Source organism: Ammospiza nelsoni, chromosome Z (assembly GCF_027579445.1).
Source record: "Ammospiza nelsoni isolate bAmmNel1 chromosome Z, bAmmNel1.pri, whole genome shotgun sequence".
In the NCBI taxonomy this organism is placed as follows: Eukaryota; Metazoa; Chordata; class Aves; order Passeriformes; family Passerellidae; genus Ammospiza; species Ammospiza nelsoni.
The window spans coordinates 5362288-5384461 of record NC_080669.1 but is presented as its reverse complement, the minus strand read 5'-3'; the positions used below and the strand labels follow the sequence as shown (position 1 = coordinate 5384461).

At 42.3% G+C, this 22174-nt stretch overlaps 1 protein-coding gene across 7 annotated transcripts in view; it reads left to right on the top strand.

Annotated features, from left to right (window-relative positions):
* The window catches only part of CAST (calpastatin), a 51901-nt gene that overhangs the window by 7658 nt on the left and 22069 nt on the right, over positions 1 to 22174 (top strand). For 5 of the 7 annotated variants that reach the window (XM_059492382.1, XM_059492379.1, XM_059492378.1 and 2 more), the window contains 2 exons: positions 5035 to 5106; positions 20556 to 20618. In XM_059492382.1, coding sequence (XP_059348365.1) covers positions 5035 to 5106; positions 20556 to 20618 — 135 coding nt within the window. Of the gene's footprint in view, positions 1 to 5034; positions 5107 to 10679; positions 10775 to 20555; positions 20619 to 22174 lie in introns of those variants that run through there. The other 2 variants (XM_059492383.1, XM_059492381.1) reach the window with 2 other exon arrangements.

Genomic DNA, 22174 nt, shown 5'->3' with positions numbered 1-22174 from the left:
AATAGGGAGGTGTTAACAGAAGAGAATTGGTGGCTGTTGCAATTGCTGGTTGCTCATGCAGGTGAAGCTGTGGCATTTTGTTGCAGCAGAAGGGAGTGGTGTGCTGCAGATTTCCCAGATCTGTCCCTCTGCTCGCTCACTGGGATGGGACATTGTGGACCTGAGCCATTTGTTTGCAGCATGTCATTGCAAAGGGTATGGAACAGTAAATTTCCTTTCCTCCCCTTGCTTCCTGGTGTGCCAAGGCTTTTAGCAGTTTGTCAGCATGTGAGGGACAGCTGGTGTGGTTTTATTTTATTCCCCATCTGGGCATTGTCTTCAGCTTACCTATGTGTGCGCCTTTCTACCTATTTCAGATCACTTCCACTTTTGAGGCCTTTGGGGCCCAAGTGATCTAGAAGCTCTTGGATGCTAAAATATAAATTCTTTCAAGGGCAGATGGCTCTAAATCACTGAAGAAAAATGCAGAATGGTTTATAAAACACTATATACACTGAACTAAGAAATCCCTGGCCCACAGATTGAGTCAGGAAGAGTGTTTAGAAGAAGCATCAACATAGACGTGAACTGTTTTAACATAACTGGTTTTGTTTTCTTTCCTATCTGCTGCTGACCACTGCTAGAGACAGGGGAGTGATAAAACTTACCAAAATTAGGAAGGCAGTTCTTGCACTGTGCAAGAGGCACATGGTCCTGCTGTCCTAACCTTGCAGTCAGTGCTGCCTGTCACAGGGCTGCCCTTGGGGCACAGGGTGTTCTGCTGCACAGCCACGTGAAATTCATGAAAATAGAGCAGAACAAGTGCTCACACTGTGTGTGGCTGTGCTTGAAACCCCCCCTGCTCTGTGCTGATCCATGTTAATAATGTGGAGAAAGATCTGTTCTCTTTTTACTGTCACAGAGGGAAATGCCAGGGAGAGATTCTGTGTCTGAGCAAAAGCCCAGCCTGTGCATGGCTGCTGTCTGGATGAAAAAATGTGATAGAGAAAAGGAAGACAGAGTCATATATTATAGAAATTGGGAGCCACAGCTTAGAGTGAGGCCATAATTCACCAGGTGTGGTGTGAAACAGGACCCTCTCTAACATGTCCTGGCATTTCGAGTTGTTCTTCACAGGAATGTAGGCAGGACCTGTGGTGCTTCTTCAGCTCATTTTTCTTTACTTATCAGGAGATATGTTATTACTTTGAAAGGATGGCAGTGATGATTGGTGCTAAAGCATCTCCATCCTTCCGGAATTGATTCTTTGCTCTGAAATCAGTGTGTCTGGGCTACTTTTTAATCCTGGGGCTTGCCACTTAGGATCCCTTATCCAGAAAAAGCATGAATGCTGAGTAAAGGCATCATGGCTGGTGAAAATCTCGTTGGGGTGCCCACTGCTGGTCTGAGTTGTGGAAGAGCATGGGTAGTTTTTCTCTGCAGTGTTTGTGAGGTTTCTTTTTACTTTGGTACCAAATTACTTATTTATATCTGCATTGTTTGTTTGTGTTCCTTCCCCTTTGTGCCTCACAGCGCCTTGGCACTGGCAGAGGGGATTGTGGCCTTAATCCATCCTCAGTAGAGGAGGAGGAAGGTTCTGGGAAGCACAGCAGCAGCTTCTTTATCTCTCTCCCTTTTCTGTTTTGGTGCTTCTTTTGGCTGAAATGCCAAAGGTAGTTGAAAAATAACATTATTTCAGTTAAACTCTGGCACTTGCTGTGAGCTGTTGCAATGTGAGTGTCTGCCTTCAGAAGGAATAGAGGGTGATTGCTCCTCAAGCTGTTCTTGAATGAAAGATTGATAGGGGGAGGCTGAAATGCTGCTGATGGTTGTCAAAAGCGTTTGCAGAACAGAGATTGCACATCCTTCCCTCTTGTGGGTTTTTTCCCCCTCGAGACGAGTGTACTGTAAGCATTCTTACTGCAGTCTTACAATGAACACTTGAATGTTGTCGTCCAAAATGAACACTAAGTCTACTTTTCTGGACACCAGTCTTAACATGTCTTCCTTTGCAAATCCATTTAGCAGAAGAATGTATATTTCTTCTCCCCCTTATTAAACCTGCAGAATTAATATTCCAGTCTGAATCAGTGCTCTTCCTTTTGGAAGCCACTGCTAAAGTAAAGAGTAGATTCTGAGTACCTGTGTGCCACAGCTTTTATTCCTTCACACGCAATTCTTTACAGGTCCATAACCCATTTAATTCATTCCATAAAGAAGCTGTGCTTTGACAATTCATTTTCTATGTTAATATCAGGTTGGGAAGCAAGGTGTGGGCACAGCTGCAAGGTAATTCCTCACTTGTTTGTGTCTGAGAGTGTCACAGAAGAAAAACACTCTTCCAGTTCTTGGAGGGGGAGAAGATGAGAACAGCTCTGATGTGTTTGTCAATAAAGGGTATCTGAGCTGTTTTGCGTGGAGGGAACATCTTGGGAAACACCCAAACGTCCTTATTTTAATCAGGGGGAAAGAAGGATAAACCTGAATTGAATGATAAACATTGAATGATAAACATTGAATGATGTGGCCAGTTCTCCTGCTTTTACAAATGTAGGAAGGGATACCTGTATACCAAAGAAGTTGCTGTTGAAAGATGAGTCTGGTAACTAAAATATATATATTACTCCATCTGCTGTGGTCAGTATTCACTGGGTGATGCTCATTTGATATGGTGGCTTCAACTTCCACATGGCTCATCTCCAAGGAGTCTTTCTCTGTTGCAAAGGAGAATTTATTTGTTATTTTTTCTTCTCTATCTTTAATTGCTGTTTGGTTTACCACCAAATAATGATTGGCGTTAACATTTTTTTCCTGTATTATGTTTAGTTGATTAACGCAACTTCATACTCTGAACAAGGATTTATTTCAGTCTGTTAGCTGGTTCTGATTTTGGAGGAGGCTTTTCTTTGGTTGTTTTTGTTATTTTTTAAGGGAACATTGTGGTATTTTTCTTGGGTTTTTTTTTTTTTTTTTTTTTTGTGGGGGTTTGAAAGGTGGGATTATTTTGTTTCTGGTTTTTGGTCTGTTTTTTTGGTTTGGGTTTTTTGGTTTTGGGGGTTCTTTTTTGTGTTAATTTTGGGGGATTGTTTGGCTTTTTGTTTTTGTATGTTTATTTGTTTGGTTTTATTTTGTTTTTTCTAATTGTTAGTTTGGTTTGGTAGCTTTGGGGACTTTTTTGGTAGCTCAGATTTGCTGGGAGGTGGGGAAAGCTACCCTTGTGCCTGAAATTCTTGAGTATGTTGGTAAGGTGTCATAAAGACTCCCTTCTCTAAAAGAGTACTTTATGGATTTGTGGAATTCTGTGATTCTGTGGTATTTTCAGAGCATCACAGTTCTGTCAGACATAGTCTTGAAGGTAAAACTTGAACACTGTGAACCCTGAGCATGAGGTGGCAGTCAAGATCTGTGGTGCTGAAGGTGTGCCCACAATTCTGATTGCTTCTGAATATTGCTTATTTTTTATTATTATTCTTTTATGGTGACTTCTTGGTTTTTTTTAAATTTTCTCTTTAAAAAGGGGAGGCAAGCACTTCAGAGTTTGAGCTACTTGGACAACTTAATTAAAAGCTGAAGGATTTTTGTGTAATGCTCATTACAGAGAATTCAGTGCACTGTGTCAGAGACAAAGCCAAAGGTGTTCTGCTTCTCAGGACTGTCTCTGCAAAATTAGAAATGTATCACACTTCCATTGCCTGCATGCAGGATCATTACCACCTCAGCTGGAGCACTGCTTCCTTCCTTAGACAGTCAAAAATGCTCATTTTTACCAGAGCTGCAGAATATGTGCAAGGAGACTGTCTGCTCCTTTAGGCATGTGTGGAGAAAATATGGATACAAACCTGACTGACTCATGATGGAGGGAGCTGTGGTGAGGCTCTGAGGTGTCTCTGGGGTGGTTTTGGGGTGTCTCTGGGCCTTGCTGCTGATTTTTCCTTTAACCACATCCCTCAGCCTGGGCCAGTCTGTAATGGGCAGCACCACTGGGGCTCAGTGGCTGAGCAGGAAGGTCCTGGGCTGGAACACTCCTAACATCCTTTTAACAGGCAAAAAAACAGTGTTAGCCTGTAAAAAACAGGGTGTTGCAGCATCCTGTGGAGTCTTACTGGGATACCATTTTATTTCCAGTGTGATCTTGGATGTAAGATCCCTCTTAGTTTCCATTGGTACCAGATTTGGGGCATATTTTGTGTTCATATTTTTTGGGTTCTGTTTACTGGGTGGATACTTCGTGATTTTGAAGAACTGGCAGCTTGTCTTTGCTTTCATTGCTTTCATTTGGGTCATATTTTGTTAATCTTGTGTATATGTCCCTCTGCCTCGCCTCTGGATGTGACTGCTGAATGTGCGTCTTTGCTCAAGCTTTTTGTTTTTCAAACAAAACCAGGAAGAGGAGGAATTTCAGGTGGAATTACCTGAATGGCAGAGGTCTCTGGATCTCCCAGATTGTTACAGTTCTGGTGTCCCATCCATTGAGAACTGGTGCTTCTGACTTTGTTGAATCTCTGGTCCATCTGCAGCCTGCCCTGCTTGTTGAAATGTGAAATCTTTAATTGAATTGTGAATCTCGTGCTTCTTAGAAACAAAACATAATTTTGCCATTAACTTTGTATCTTTACTTCCCTGCCTGACGATGTTATGCCGTAGGTGGTCACTCACATTCTGTCTGAGCAGCAACAGCTTTGCCCCTCTTGTTTTCATGCTTCTTTTTGTATAGATACTGTTGCTTTAACTGTTAGCTTAAAATGGAGTCGCCGTGCCACAGGAAATGGCACAGATTTATGTGTTGTCCATAAAACACTGCTGGAAAACTCAGGCTGTTCTGGGTGTGCACATTTCTGAGCTCTGAAATGTGACTGTGTGAATTAAAGTTACGTAGGGGAATTCATTTTATGATGACTCGCCTTGCAAAAATGTTCTGGGGGACATTTTTAAGTGCACTTTTTCTTTTTTTAATACTTTGATTCCATTTGAGGTTTTGTTTGTTTATTTTACAGTTTTACTTGGCTTTTCCTTCACCAACATTTCTGACCTTTATTATGTCTTTTTATTTTCTAGAAGAAGCAAGCAAGTGCTAATATCAGCCAGCCACCCAAAACAGAGACAAGTGGAGCAGCTGCTTCTGCTAAGGTAATGTGTGTACCCTAAGGAAATGATAATTTTTTACTTTTTTGTTATATTTTTTTTACAAGTGAAGAGAATGTGGTGTGACTCCATCCCCTGCATTGGGATGGAAAATTATTTGTTTGCCCACATGCAGCACCACAGGGGTGCTCCTCATGACTTGCTAGAAATTGTAACCTACTGAAAGGAAAGGGGAGCACAAGGCAGCAGAATGCCAGTGTTGACATGGTGAGGAAATAAATGGTAACAATTCTCCCCTTTCACATGTTCTTTGTCAGTCTCACAGTTATTTTAAAGAATCCTGGCCCTGTTGATGCCAGTGGGCACCTTCATTATTTGACTTTTGGGGGTGCTGTGTTTCTTTTCTCACTTTGAGGTGTTCGTATTTTTTGGGGGGTTCTGTTCTCAACTTGGTGAGTTTGAAGAACTGACAGCTTGGCTTTGCTTTCATTGCCACCAGAGCAGTCCAGCTGACCATTCAAAAAGCATTTTAAAGCTGAATGGCCAAGGAGGGCAGGTGATATTCTCTGAGGGCAAGCAGGGTGCTCAGGTCTTGCAGGGTGTTGAAGGAGGGGGTTGAAAACGCTCTTGCTGCACCTGGTAGCCACTGTTGTGTGCATAATTGTCACAGGGGATGCAAATCACTCAAAAGAGAAGCAGCAGTGTGTTTTATTGAGGTAAATAAACATTTTTTGATGGAACTTAGTGAAGTTTGACAGTAAAGTTTAACTCCAGCTGGAGTCTAAGGAGAGCTCAGACTGGGCCCATTTTGGTGGCAGCATTCAAGAGTGAGGCAGCTGGGTGCCCCTCAGCAGTGCAGACAATATTAATGTCTTTTTTTACTTCTGGTACTGTGTTCTCTACTTTAATTACCTTGAAATTCTATGTTTGAGAAGCACCTTTTGACATATTTCTCAACCCACCTTCACTCCCATGTGTGAGCCAGGGGCTTTCCAGCTCCTCAGTTCACACCCAAGATGTGGAGCTGGCTCAGAGGGGATCCACCACAGTGTTCTGTGTCTGGAGGGAGCCTGTTGTTGGAAGGAAGTTGTTTCTGCTTTTGAATGGGATTTTTTCACTTTCTCAATCAGTGCTTTTGTAACATAATACACCTAAAGATACCTGCATGCTTCCTAAGTACTTTATTTTTCCTTTATACTCAGTGAGGGAGGAGACAAAGATATAAATTCTGTTGTCCCTTTCTTTCAGTGTTCCCATTTATTACTAAAGACAGCCCAGCATTTTAAATTTTTTTTTCTTTCTATTCCTTGCACTTTGCCAAGGTTTACTTCTCCTACTCAACCTGGATGTCACCAGCTGCATGGTCCCAGGGATTCTTACATCAAATTTGCTGACTAAAACATTTAATTTTTATTTCTTTTTTAAGTATGTGTTCTTTCTATGATAAATACAAAGAAGTTTTAAGTGTGGAAGGCACAATTCATACGTGCTATCAAGCCTAGGAAGTGGAAGGTAGTGTCATGAAAATAATGCAATGGAATTGCCAAGAATTGCTGTGTATTAGGTTTTGGCAATATAGATTGTGTATTTTAGCAGTACTCTTCATTTTCTGTGACATTCCAGCATACTTACTGTAAAGATTTTGTACTACAAAAATACTCACCTCATACTATCTAATATTGACTTTTAATCAGCAGCTAATTCAAGTTCACCCTTTTCAGTTCAGCCATTTCCACCTGTTTTCACTTAGGCTAAATCTTCTGTTAATTGTAACTCTTACTCTCAACAATCTCCTGTGATCCTCTAGTGTTACTTAAAATAGAGCAAAACTCAGAGATTTACTGTAGTTTGTGCCACCTGTACCTTTTTTCAAGCCATTTGTCTGGCTGTTTTCTTTTCTGCATTTAAGTTTGTCTCTAAAAATGTCTATTGAAAACAATAATTTTGCAGGGTTTGGGGTTTTTTTTAAAACAGGAATTTTACAGGAAGGGAAGTATTTCTTGAAAAGTCAAGGCAGCACTTTCTGCTTTCCTGTGAAACCAGATTGAATCTTTTAGTGCAGTTAGAAATACTCCACCAGTTTTTGGACGGTTTCAGACCACTGTTTCTTCCATTATTTTTTTCTCCCTGATGTAGCTTTAATAATTCTGCTGGTTAGTAATACTTACTTGTCATTATTTATCCCAGATAAATTTCTAAATCCTTACCAGAGGCAAGGGAGGTGGGATTGTTAAGTTGCTCCAGCTCATGCTTTTTATTCTTTTAACCAATTCCTGCCTTATGGTGAAATAAAACTGAAGAGCCAAGAGGGGGTTTGCTGCCTACACAACAGATTGAGTAATTTTTCCTTCAGCTGGAAAGTCATAATAGCTGATGGCTTGTGTGAAAAACGCCAATCACTTGTTTTTAAAAATTTTAAAAGTTTAAAAGTAATAAAATGGTTAAAAAAATAGCAACACAATTAGAGTAATAACAATTTGGACAAATTGAATTAGGACAATATGAGACAATAAAAGCAAAGAGTTACGGATGGGTACCTTTTCCTGGGCATCATGACCCAGAAAAAGGACCCATATTAACAGAGGATTAACCCTTAAGAAAGCAGCCTGTTGCATATTCATACACTTCATACGTGATGCATAAATTCCGTTCAAACACAGGATTCTCTCTGGTCAGTTCTTCCCTCTAATCCTAACAGCGCCTCCAAGGTGGGAAGAAGTTTGTTTCTTGTGATAAGAAGGCCATAAATTCTCTTTCTCTGAAAGATTTAGGTGCCCTGTGGCTCCTATCTCGCTGCAAGTCCTTTCTTTTAAACAAAGCATCTTACATAGCATAATTTCTATTTTAACAAAATTTATAACCTAAAACTATATTTCACACAGTACTTAAAAAAATTAATACAGCATTGCTTTCTAACACAACACATATAATAATAATTTTAATATTTGTGAAAAGCCAATCATAAAATACATGCATTTTTCACAGCTTGTTTCTTCTGGGGTTTCTGGCTTTCAGCTGCAGGAGCTCGTGTGTGGGGAAGGATTGTCACTGTGTGTGATTGTCCAAGGGAGGGCACTCAGCTGCCTAGCTTTGTTTTCATACACTGTCCATCAGGAATGCAGTTCTCTGTGGCTTTGCTCTCTGTTGTGTCACTCTGGAGTTCCTGGAATTGCAGGCAGTGTTTAGTCACTGCCTCTGCTCCCTGTGTTCTCACAGGGTGTTAATTGTCTGCCCAAGTGTCCCTGTGGTGCAAGAAGCGCTGCCCCTCCTGCCTCCTCCCCTGCACCAAGGCCACTCAGAGGCTCAGTCAGCAACCTGGACGTGCCCAGATTTTGTGTGACTCAAACCCAAATGGACAATTCAGAGAGGCTGCACGGAGGCAGGTGTTCTGACCCCTCTGTTTCTGTGTGAAGCCTTTCTTTCCTCTTTGATGGGGGAGCGCTGTTCCGCTGCTGGTTTGCACTGGGGTGGGTTTTCAGTGATCTCCTGGCTTGGCAGGTAAATGGAGTGGAAAGGGAGGCTCAGGTAAGGCTGTCATCATCAGGAATGTTCACTGGGTTGCCTAAGAGCAGCCTCTTCCGTGCTCACCCTGGCTGCCAAGGTGCACAAACCAGGTCGTGGCTGCCCTCATTGGCAGGCAGCAGTGGGGAGGAAAAACTGAACTCACCTCCTCCCTCTCCTGCCAGCACTGCTGTGTTCCCTTTCACAACCTTTAATGAGGATTTTGCCAGTTCCACAGCCACCAGGAAAGCCAATTTCCACCTCAGTGTTCAATCGTGCCTATTAATAGAAGGCACTAATACTTGAACACAGCTGGATCCAGCCACCCTTCCTGGATCTTTGTGTTCTTACATGGTATTTCTGCTGATAACAGATGGAGTTTTGCTGCTTTTTATGTAGCAGATTTTTTTGCATTGCTCCTAATGAGTAATTATTTTCTTTTTCTGGCTGGCTGCTATAGCTTGGAGAAGTGAGAATCTGTATTACTTCCATGGCCTATTGAAGCAGTGCTGGGAAAGCTCAACAACAGTGGTGGAAACGCAGTAATAGTTATTGTTATTTCCAGTTTTCAGAGGAAGCTTCATGACCTTAATGATTTAAGAAATTTAAGGTTAATTACTTTTAGCTGGCACCCAAATTAACATTGTTTTAAAGGGGAATTCTTTCTGCTTTCTCATGCAACAAACGAGAAAACAAGGAAAAAGAAGAGAAGTTGATAAGTATCTTTGAGTGAAATCCCTACTATTTTTGCAGCAGGCAAATTTATCTAGTTTATCATCAAAAGTGACACCTATTGTCAGTGTTTTTACACCTTATTAACTGCCACCAGATTTTTATTTTGTGAGCTTTGCAGAGGCACCTTATTTTAAAGGAAGAAATTTTTGAGAAGGAGGCATCTGAAGTCACAGGATTGTTTGGGAATGTCCACAGAAATACATAAATTTGTTCTTACATTCCCAGTCATATTGTGAAGGTTGGAAAGGCTACCTCTAAAATCAGAGATTATTCAGAAAAACAGCAATTAAGGCTGCCTGAGGCGTTAGTTTCCATGTTCTCTCCGGGGTGGGTGTGTGTCATGACACAGAATCACAGTTTATAGGTGTTCTGCAGCAGGGCTGTGGCAAACCATGGGGCTCTTCCTGGGAGTTGCTCTCAGAGATGTTGGCAGCACGTGAAAATCAGGAGGGCTGTGCCAGTGTGGAGAACAGTGCTGGCTCTCTTGGTGGCAGAGGCATGCTAAAAATAGGCCTAAATATTAAGAATTGGAAGCTGCTGGAGTACAAAAGGTGCCTGGCTTTGTGTAATGATACAGGATTTGCAACTTGTAGACCTGAGCAGTGGTCAAAGTAGCACAAACCCTTTCACAAAGAAAAAATTCTCTGCTTCACTCAGAAGTGGGATATTTTCTTCATCAGTCTGCAGATGTTTGTCCCTTTCTAATTCCCTTCCAGGGCTGACTTATTTCTTATTATTTGCTTAAGATAAAGGGCAATACAGAGGCTATTATGAGAAAGTGGCTGAAGGTTTTGTTAGTGGCACAGGGCTTTTTCTTTTTAAAAAAACCAAAAAAGAACCTCTCCCATAATACCAAAGGTATTGAAAATTTGATTATATGGCAGAAAGAAACTCAAGAGCAGATCACTATTAGTATTTCAAGAAGTATTTGCTAATTTCTAAACTAGTAGAGATCATTTGTGTTTGTTATGCTTAAAAATAACCCTACTCAGTCAGGTTTAGGCCTTAAGTGGCCAAACCCATCTCAATTACTTTCAATTAGTAACATCCATGTACTCAGAGAGCCTGGGTAATCAGTCCAAATTTAGAAACTTGTAATGGGGCTAAGGGGAAATGAGCAGGTTCCTCAAAAACCAAAAGGTGGGAGGCAAATTCTGCATTTTGGATGCTGAATTCAGCCTCACCTGTGCTTTTGCTGCGTGGTGACAGCTCAGTGACAGCTGTCCCTGCTGGGGCACCCTGGTCAGGAGGGGTTTGCTCTGCTCTGCTCAGCGTGGGAGCCCAAACCTGCAGGTCTGGGTGGGGATTGTGTGGCTCAGCTCAGCCCTGGGCCTTGCCAAGGGCTTGGCTTGGCCGGCAGCTCCCGGAAGCCACAGCCCCAGCGAGGAGCAGCCTGTGTCCCTGCATGCAGCTCAGCAGGAGCCGCACGTCCACCGAGTGAGTCGGCTGTTCCTGCTCCTCCACGCTCCTGCATGAGGTTTGTTCTGTCTGTGCTGCAGTTTTTTTTTTCTTTTTTTTTTTTTTTTGGTTGTTTTCTGCCCTTTCTCCCCCTCTTCTGGGAATTCTGCGGGCTGAGATAACGCCAGCTGCCAGCTCAGGGTTTTCTGGCCGTGCCTGCCCTGTCAGCAGGCTTGAGGCATTCCAGAGCAGCGTGTAGTTAGTGAGCTTTTGAATTTATTTACTTGAATATACTGGAAACAGCCTTCTCATTCGCCACATGACGCGGCGTTTTGGGGAAGAGAGGGACAAGGAAGAGCAAGCTTTGAAAGCGGTGTCTAAGTTGTTCTGTATTTACATTTCTGTTTTGGGGCGGGGTTGTGGTTTTTTCCTTGCTCACAGCCCACGCTGTTCTGGCTTCCAAAACCTGTGTGATTTTTTTTTTTTTTGGCATTTATTTTTATAGACTCTACTAATGCAGAGCCTATAAGCCTGTGCAGAGTATTGCATAGTCAGGGTGTGGTGATCTGCAAGAGCAACTTCTTGTTTGAACTGTGCTCAGGTATCAGTCGTTTATTGCACTTAAAAATATATGTTTTAGATATGTTTTAGCGTTCCTAAAGTATACTAAAAGTATACTAAAATATACTAAAAAAAATACTTTTCAATGAATGGTATTGTTTCTGGAATAGTGAAAATTAGATAGGTAGGCATTACTTAAGTAATGCTACTGTTTGATTATTGCTGGTAATGTTGTTTCTCTTTTGGAGATAGTTAAAGTAGTGCATGAAATAGCCCAGAATTTTTAAACGTTGCAGACACCTCTGCTGAGTTCTTGATCTTTTTTTTTTTTGGTAACTAGTTTCCTCAATGTTGTATTTATTTTTTTCTTTTTTAGATTTATATCTAAAAGTACAATTTATAATAGCTACTTTGGTGTTTCTGCACTAGACATTCTCTTTTCTAGACTAACAATTGTTATACTCAGTCTTTTATATTACAGTGCTTTCTTGAGTGCTTTTTTTTGGTTTGGGGCTTTGGGTTTTTTGTGTTTTGGGGGTTATTTTTGTTTCCTTTGAGTGGTTAGATACGTGGGGTATGTAGAGCTTGCAGAAAATTCTGTTTCTGATCTTGGAGTTGCAGAAATGAGTTCCATGACCGGTTTTTCTTCATGGCTCTGTTTGTAGAGCTTTGCACATTAGGGGGACACTCCCAGTTTGAATTCTGGGCAAGGCTGTGCTGCCCTGGTGCCCCTTGGAGGACTGGGAGTGAGGGTAGAGAGGAAACCTCTATCTCCAGAAAGCAAAGGAGCTTTTTTATCACCGAGCTGCTCTCCAGCCTCTCCCCTGTCACCATTTCTGCCCTTTGGTTCCCTGAGAGGAGGATGCCTGTGCTCATTAAAACTTTGGGGCTTTGTCCAGAGTCTCTTCTGCCAAAGGGAGAAGCTGGCATGGAGGCAGGAGGGTGGCAGCTTTCAGCACTCTTTGGGAGCTCCTTAAGGCTCAGAAACCCTGCTGGCTTAATGGAAGAAGTCAGGTCTGTGCCTGCCTTTATGCCATGCTCAGCACAAATGCTGGAACCACCTAGAAAATGAACATTTTTGATCCCCAGGAGGGAAGATCCCTGTGAGGCAGGATAAAACCTCAACAAAGTGGAGATTTCCTATTTTTTAACTGAACCATAATGCAGTTATTCCTCCAGAGCATGCTGAAGACCCTTCTGAAGTGATTTTAAGTTGAAGTGATTTTAAGTTGAAGCAAGAAGTGCCCCAATCTGCCTCTTTTTAAGTGGAAATAACAAAACAATGTTGAAATTTTCTAAAATTATCTAAAAACAAAGCCCAGTGACCCACCACCACCCCTGGTTATGCAATGTTGCCCTTAGATGATGTTTTAACAGCCAAGCTCTATTAGGATTCCCTGACTTGGTGTTTTTTATTTATTCTCCTGTGTTCTCCATTCATTTTGGTAGCCACGTGTGTGTCAGTCCATAAAGCCATTCACAAATAATTTTTCCTTTCCATTTTCTCCCCATTCTGGGACTGAAAACCAAATTTCCTGTTCTGAGGGCTGCTCTCACATTGGGTATTGCCTGGCTTGATTGCTGCAGTGGAAATAATCGAGTTCATAACCTCAGAGACTTTCAGCCTCAAGATGAAGTTGTGTTTTATGTAACTTCAGTGTCTTTTCCAACTCCCCATTTAGGGAACACTGCTTCTGTTTGTGGCTCCCTGTTTGTGTTTGTGGCTCCCCTTTGCATCCCAGCCCTGCAGAGCAGAGTGTGGCGTGACACTGCAGACCAAGTGACACAAATCCCAGCTGAGCTCAGCGTGGCATGTGGCTGGCACCTAATCTCCTGTTTTCCTGGTGTTTGTTTGTCAGCCCGCAGCTTGCTGCTGCAGACAACCGTGGAATGTTCCTGGTGTCTGAAACAGCATGCAGAGAATGGGAACTGTTGGCTGGAGAAGTTGCAGCTAAATGCTCACGTGAGGCGAAACTGAAAAGAGGATTTTTGAGCTGAACACAAAAGCAGGGGAGCTCTTCTGCAGTGACCAGCTCAGACGTTACTGTAAATCCTCTCTTGTGCAGAGTGGGAACCTGAGAAGAGGCTTGACAGGACTGGGGCACTGCTTCTAATATCTGAATATGACTGAGTGAAAGTGAAATTTCAGTGCGTGCCAGCTTGTAGTTTATTGTCACAGAAACAGGAAGTTTCCAGGAGGAGGTAATTGAAGAGCACGTTTTAAGGAGAAATAAGAATGAGGAGCTTAAAGCTGATTGTTGATTAATTTATGAGATACTGATTAATAATGAGATACTGAAGTGGTCTGTTTGCAGACGCACAGAATGTGAAGGCAGTGGATGAAGTCTGTGACCCTGCTTGGATAAACTGACTTTATTTCCAGATCACTTCCAATATCATGGAAGGACATTAAATAGAAATTGCCTTTGTGTATAGTAAAGTCTTTAAGCCAAGCTGCATGCAGGAGTCTAAATAATTCCTCATGGCCACAAATTGAACTGTGAGTATGTAAAGTTCTTGCTGTATAAATATTGTGCATGACCTGTGATGAGCTAGCAAACTCTTTCCCTCTGCTTCCAAAGAAGCAAACAGGCATAGCTCTTCTTGCGATACTTAGAAATTTTTTTGACAATCCTAACTTTCTGCATAAAAATGAGCATAAACTGAGGCATTGGAAGTTAGAGTGAAATAGTACAAAAATTACTTTAAGTGAATTTTCATTCGCTGGCCTCAGTTGTGTTTTGTTCCTGCACAAAGCTGTTTCAGAGTCTTAACAGTTGCTAAAATAAAGAAAAACAAACATGCCAGTATTAAGCCTTGAATTAGGTTGCTGCAATCCAGACATCTGAAAACAGACATCTCAGCTAAAGGTGGTTTGGCAGTTTCTAGGAGGTGTGAAGCCTTGTTTTACACTGTGGTAAATGTAATACTGGTCTTACTCACTGATTTGCATGTTAACATTTCATTTAGTGTGACCAAATTCAAATGCAAGTAGGTTGCCTCTAAAAACACTGCTTAAAAACCTGTTGCATTAAATTTGAGTAGTGTGGTTAACCACCTTTAGCTGATGCATAAAATTCAGTAGTGCTGTATTGAAGAGTTTCATCTCCGTACCAGAATGGCAGAAATTTTATTCTAATATTCAAAGTAAAAGAAATCAGTGAATCTGTGTAATGGAAGTTGTCTGGCTCAATGTTACATGAGCATCAATAAATTTAGCAGCACTTGAGGCCATATAAGAGTCTTTACAAGCTAATCAGCACCTCAGTCTCCTGGTTCAAACCAGTTCCTTTAAAAAATTGTCATGTTTTTGTTTCATGAGGAAATGGCTGTATTTCCTCTGTGTCTTTTACCATCTCTAAATGGTGGTTGTTCTTGCTTCTGGGTATAGATTAATAATTGTTGCAAATGCTTGTTCTGCGTGGTAAGAAAATGGCAGAATAATGAAATTTTAGGGTTATTCTTTTTCATGATAATAGCTGCAGAAATTTGAACTGTAATGGTAGTAATAGATTGTAGATATTTTTCGGTTATATTCACACTAGCTGGATTTCTGAATGACAAAATACAAGGAAGCATCTCAACAGACAACTAAACAGTGTCTGAGTAATACACAGGTACAAACTAGAAACCTGCATCCTGCTCTTCCATTTCACTGGGTTCTTAGTATTAAGCCTCCACAAAATTTACTGAGAGCTTGAAATCTTGAGAATACTGTTTTCTTGGTTGTTGTGGGTATTTTTTATCTTTCTCTTGAAAAGCTGTTGTTTTTCTTAGAAATATAATAGCAGAGCTGCATGTAAGAGCAGCGGTTGCAAAACAGTAGAATAGTTCCAAAATTACTTGGGATGGAAAATGACACAGGAGCACTCAAAGTTGTAATATTTTAACTCAGCTATTATAGATAATGTAGCAATAAAAGATATATAAAGAGGTAATGCTTAGGATTTTTTCTCATTTTAAGTGACTGCACGTCTGACATGATGTGTAGCTTTAAATACACATGTTTATATATTTATGTATTTATTTGTCCATGTGCACACACACCCCCTTAGTGCTATCCCTGTCCCACCTTCTGCCTTTTTTGTGTGTGTCCAGGGATGGGAGGGCTGCACAGCCCTTGCCACACACCATCAAAGCAAGTGAGAGGTTTAACCTCTTTACAGCTCAAGTGGTATTTCACACCTCAGCGAAATAACCCATTATTTTTCACAATGGTCCTCTGAAGAGCTTTTGTGCCCACATCTTGCAAGCGCCATTAATTAAAGCTCGGCATTAGGGCCATTCATGGAGAGAAGCAGCCGCTCACAGGCAGGTAGGTGAGGTTTTGCCTTGCATTACACACCCTGAGAGTTGGTAGTTGTGAAATCAAAGGTGTTGTGGGCTCCAAGCCAGAGGAGCAGCCCCAGCTCAGTCACACCAAAAGGGTGTGATCCCATGAGAGAACTTGGGAAGCTCTTCAGTCCTCTGTTCTAGAATGAGTTCAGCTGGATCACTCTAAAAATGTTTATAGAAGCTCAAAAGCTGCTGGAGCTGGAGGTCCCTGATTTATCCAGGTACTTTGCCTCAGAGTGACTCTTCTCTCCAGAAGGGAGATGTCTGAGCACAGACCTGAAAGATGCTTTATTAAAGGCTAAATCACTTCTTTGTTTCCCATTTTCTTGGGACCCTGACCAGAGTACAAAGCATCAGGTCCTGACTCACCTTTTCCTGCCACTAATTCCCTCATACATATTTTTTCTCAATTTTCCCCCCTAAACCTATCCTCGTATCTTTCAATATTCTTCTCTGCTGCAGTGTGATGGCGAAAATTGTGCTAGTACTTGACCTAGAGAAGCTTAAGCCAAAGAGGTTGGGAGTTATATTTTACATTCATATTTATGTTGTCACAGCAACAGATGGCTTTTCCCCAGATTCCTATTCCCTTGTTTGTTTTTGGTAGGAGAATCTCAGTCTGTGACATTATGGCCTTTGCATGTTTTTGTCAGTATTGCTGCCTGTCTAGAAGGGTTTGGTGTTGTTTTGGATTTTTGTGTTGCTGCTACCACCAGTGTCAGAGATCAGGAGCACTGCTTTATTCAGCTGTCTGAAAGCAAGATTGTAACCCAGTGTTACAGACCAATTTCTCCATTTTATTCGAGAAAATGTCACCTCAAGTAACGTGAAAAGTTGCACTGACAGTGTGTCCAGAGGTTTGTTGCTTTATTCTTGTTTATTCTTATTCATCTTCTTGTTGCCATCTCAGCATTTCTGTATGGGTTGCTTGCTAAATGTTTGCAGCTCCTCTTTTGGTTTGAAAAGCTCCACCTAGTGCATTGTGCTCTTTTCTGAGGTTGGGCAATGACCTTCCCCAGCCTGATGAATCTCACAAATTTCCAGAATTTATAATTTTAATTGATGTTGGCTCTCACTGCACTTGGGGTAGTTTCAATGATTTTTAGGTCTGTGAAACTGAGAGCACTCATGGATTTATTTACCTGTTGTTTTATTTTTCCAGAGGGCATCTGCATCCAGTTCTCTGAGCTGTTCAAATTTTTAATTTTGATGTTGTCACCATTATTTTCCTCTTCTCCTGTTACACTTTCCATTTTTCATGCAGATTTCTGTAATATTCACAGTGAGATCAGATAACCAGTTTTTGACTGTTTTGTTTTGCTAATCCTGCTTGGCTTCTGTGACAGTTCTCTTTCAACCAGCACGAATACAGCCCTGGTAACTTGACAAATGAGTTTCCAAGGGTATTCCTTCTCTTAATTCCATCAAATTAGATCCCAGATCTCTTCATTAGTCCTTTTTGGAAAGCCATCCTCTAACCCAGGAGCACCTGAGGTCCTTTGGTCAGCTCCTGTGCAAAGACCGATATTACCCCGCACTGCAGCTCACCCAGCATCTCTGCTGACAGGGTGGAGTAATTAACAGGGATCAGTCTTTTCCCAGTCAGTGCTGTCCTATAACCTCTTCCCTGTATGTTGAGTCCCTGCTTTGGTGATCTTGGTGGTTGTAGGCAGGGAGCAGCTCCTGGTGCGCCATCAGTGGTCCTGGATGCTGTGCTGTGGATTTCCCTCCCAGCCAACACAAGAGTGATGAGTGTCACCTCTCTGGTGTCAAGATGACCCTGAAGTGTTAGAAAGTCTCTTTTTCCCAGCCCCGAGACTGAAGAAGAAGACAGGATTCCTTGGCTCTGGTTCTCAAGGTTGTTTATTTTCTCTTATCTAATACATTTTCTGTCTGACCCGCTAAGGTCTGTCCAGCAGGTCGGGTTCAGGCACACTGACACCATCAGGACAGTGTTCTCTTTTTATACTAAAAACTACATGTACATTATTTACCATAACTTCCCAATACCTACCACCTACGTTACACAGCCTCCATCTTCTGCTGTGATGGTGGCAATTTGGGATTGGTTTAGAATAGAAGTGCACTGTCTAACACAGGTGATAGGTATTGGGAATTAAGAGTAAATATGTTTGTAGTATAAAAAGACAACACTGCCTCGGGGGCGGTCAGAGTGCTCGTGGCTGCCCTGCTGAGCAGATCTCAGCTGGACAGAAAGAAAATTTTATAGATAAGAATTAATGAACAACCTCAAGATCGAAAAGTGAAGAGTCCAGACTTGTTCTTCAGCTGCGCGGGCCAAAGCAGAGACATCCTGCACATCCTGGGGCAGCAAATATCAACAGCAACCCGAGACTCCAGAACCCATGCCCGGTTTCAGGCATGACCCACGGGGAGTGCAGCTGCAGGAAGAGAGGAAGCAGCACTGATTGTGCTGGTTCTCCCCTCCTCTGACAGCTCAGAGGACACCCTGCTCTCCCTTTGCAGCATCTCCTGACACTCTCTGCCTCCTGGTCTGGTTAAACCCTCACTGTTTGACACCTCAGCCTTGCTGTGAGGGGCTGAGCATGCTGGGGTGAGAGCAGGGTGTGCCACAGCCACACAACAAAAACCTCCTCCTGCCTCAGGAGGGTTTTGTTGCCAGGTTGCCAGGCAGCACTTCACTATTTACCTCCACGCCTGACACACGTCCTGGTGTTGCTTCACGCCTCCTGCAGTCCCTCTGGGCAGCTGTGGCAGAAACATCTGGGCACAGCTGGCGGCAGAGCAGGGTCCTGGGGACGGGAGCACCAGAAAGCGTGGGGTAAGAGGTTGATCCCAGAGCCAGGCTGGTGGTGACAAGGTGGCACAGTGGTGGCCACACCAGACAGAGGGCTTGGAGCTCTTGGTGTTATCAGTCTGGCTGCTGACCCTGCTGGGTGAAGGGCTGGCAGAACAAGGATCCTGCTTCTTCCTTGGAGTGCTCTTTTTGGGGAGAGAGTGGGAAATTGTGGGTCTTTATTGTGGGATTTGAGGGGGAAGTGGGGGAAGTGAAGCAAGGTGCTCTGTGGTGGTCCCTGTGCTCTCCCCCCTGTCCTGTTCTCTCTTCCCCCCTGTCCTGTTCTCTCTTCCCCCCTGTCCTGTTCTCTCTTCCCACCTGTCCTGTTCTCTCTTCCCCCCTGTCCTGCTTTCCTCTGGCTCCTCAGGGCTTTGTTCCCCTGATTGTCCCCAGGGAGGGTGGCTTGGTGTCCTCCACAGACCCGGTCAGCAGCTGTGCATTGAGCTGTTTTCTATTTCCAGGCTGCTCCTCTTCCTCCCTTCTTCACCTCTCTGCTTCTGCTGGTCATTGCCCTCCAGCTGGACAGGGCAGGAAGAAGCAGCTGGGATTTTGGGAGGTTTTCACTCATCCCTGCAGGTTGTGGTGGTGCTGCTGTGATGGGACATGGGAAAAAAGAATTTTTCAGTGCATTTTAAGGCAGTGTCTTGGTAGGAGTTTTCTGAGGGCTGGAAGGGAGGGGGGCTCAGATAAATGTTTTCATTATTAAACAGACAGGGACTATGGTGACTAATAAGGTGTAGAACAGATATCTGCTTGTTAGTCATGCAGAAGGAATTCACATTAATTTCTTGCTGAGGAAAGGAAAGGAGAGGAAGACTGTTAAACAGCAAATGAAGAAAAAATACCTGATGGTGGTAGTGGAAATAGGTTAAAAGGTTATTAAAAACTTAATTTTTCTGCTGTAATTTAGGAGGCTCTTTACATTCCTGTGTGTATTTCCACCCATGCAAAAGCTCCCATCTATTAAGTAGTCAGTCTGTAGGCATATGGAAGCAGCAATAATTTGTTTACTTCTCTGCAGTGTGACATCTGCAGATTCTCCATAATAAATCTTTGGAACAATCAAACCTCTCACTGAGGTGTGTGAGACACCAGCTAAGCTGGTGGGGAGACCATGCTGTTGTCATCATAGTGTGCATTTTAAATTCTGTACAGCTTTTCTCTTATTGCTGAGAAATCCTTGTGCTGCAAAAAGTTGGGGGAATGAAATTTTTTTCCGTGTGGAAGTGAGAAGCCACCCTGGGGTCTGGAGTAGTAATATGGCTTCTGTTCATTCAAACTCTGTGTGTGTGTTTTCATACTTCAGGTAGCATGGTAAACAGAGACAATGTAAAAAAATGGATAGAAAAGAGAAAAAGTAAAAAAAAATTGATAAATTGTGCTGTAATTTAAATGTGACAGAGATGACAAATCACAGAATCATAGAATACAGCTTTGAGCACATGCAAAAATACAAAATACACCTTTAAGCAGAGGAGCATGGAGCTGGAATAGAGGAGTTGTGTTACTTCTTTATAAAGTATTGATGAGACAGCTGGAATGTTCTGGGCTTTGAAGTTTGATACAGCCACAGCAGCACACCGTGGTGGTTTTGGACTGACATCCCTGAAGCCAGGAGAACAGACCATATCCTTTGTGGGGTTCCAAAAAGGTCAGATGATTTATAGGAATACTGAGGAGGATGTGTGCTGCTCATATATTGACTACTCCTTTTTGTCTTGACATATCTGAGTTTGATACTTTAAATGTATTAAATGTTTTCTGTAACAAACCAGTAAATCCTAAGGCACAATTTTTGTTTAAAAAAATTTAAAAGAAGCGTGGGTGAATCTTGCAAAGTAAGTATATGTGCTTCAATGTCAGAACAGGATTTGAGTTTGCCTTGGTGCTTGATGGAAAATTTGCGGTCAGTGCATGTCAGAGGAGAAAAAATAAGTTTAAAGAAGGTCTGTGGGCATCAGCAAAGTTCTACATGTATGTATTGTAGAAGTACAGTCCAGGCAAAAGATCTCAAATAATAACTCTAATTTTCAGAAATAATTTATTTTTAATTTTCATCTGGATAACAAGTGAATTCAGACTCCTTATGCTCACTTGATACAAGTATTTATTACAAAAGTAAATTTTGGTGTTTTTTTTCTCTTAGAAGCAGTCTCCTTCTGCGGATGCACCAAAAACACCACAAATTATGAAGCCATCTGAAACTAGGGTAAGAATTTCAGGAGGAAATCGTGCTTGCATGGCACATGTATGAAGCCATGGAATTTAATTTTTAACATATGAGTCTATTTATTCTTCAGCATCACCAAACATAAATTTATGCCATGGAATGGCTTCATATGGAATTTAATTTTTAACACTTTGATACTGAGTAACTTCACCCATATTTCTTATCGTAGCTTAGTTTCCTCTGCCAAAAAAAAAAAAAAAAAAATCTAGGAAAAGTGCTCTTCAAAGCAACCAGAGGTTTTTACAACAGCAATAAAAAGAAAATGAATTGCAACGTTAAATTGTAGCTCTGTCAGTTTTGTGCCATGTGTATAGCTCCCCCCAGTGTAACTGCAGGGTCATTTACCTGCTGATGATTTTTCACGTACTCAGCCAAGCCAGGATGAGCCTCAGCTTTCTCTGTACATACAATCGCATCTTCTCGTTAATCTCCTGTGCTTCTCTGTCTGACAGCTCCCCTGCCTTTGCCCTTCACGCTTGTTCTGTCTTGTTTTATGGCTGGGGCTTCCTCAGTGTCGGCACTGTGTCATCAGTCCTGTCCTTTGCTCGTCAGGAGAGTCATCGTCCTCACGTTGCCTAACAGGAGTTACCTGCGCTGTTCAAACAAATGATTAATGCTTCTCCCCACCACCTCTTCCATTTTCCACAGCCATAACAGCAGAACCGACAAAAGCTGGATGCCAGAGCAGGCCAGCAGGGACTTGTGTGGTGGAAAAGGCTGGGGCTGCCTGAACCTTGTGTAAATGCCAGAAAGGGGGTGCATGGAGGGGTGAGGGTGGGAAGGGTCCCTGTGGGTGCTCTGTTGCAGCCAGAGCCAGCTCTGCAGGTAAATGGCCTTGCTGGAGGCCCTGCCAGGCACCTTTTGGGCACCTACAGCATGTTGGCACAGTCAGAGCTGAGGTCTGGTTACCTTCAGAGAGATATTTTTTTTTCCATTTGTCAAATGAGAAATTTCTTTGTGATAACCTTTTCCTCTTGTTCATTCTGGCCTGCATCCCCATCTCTGCATTTGCCATTACATTTCACTCAGCGATTTAAAACCTTTTTCCTCCATGCACACGTACATCTAAGAGCTGAATGGCAATTAGACAAATTTTCCATTTGTGCACCATCATCATTACTCACAAATGGAGGCATCTGCCAGCATCTGGTTTCTCCTCCCTGTTGTGTTTGTGGGCAAACTCATTTGTGTCATGTTCATTACTGCTGTGGTTCTCCATATGGTCTAACCCAGACAGCTATGGTCTTTCCCTACTTGAAATTTAAAACAACTCTCAGAAGAATGTGGTAAATGAGCCAAAAATAGAGTAGCAGAGGCATGCTTCAGCACTGTAAGGCTGGTAAACACAAATCCCTTTGAAACAGTGGCCTGCATTTGCATGTGCAACATAATTAATGTTTTCTCTTAATGTCTGTTGCATTATTAATGTTTTTCTCCTGCTGGATTAAACAAGTCATTTGCATTTTTGACAGTAGACTTCTTTCAAAAGAAATAAGGTTGCTGAGTCACTTCAGTTTTCAAGTCCTAAATTTCTT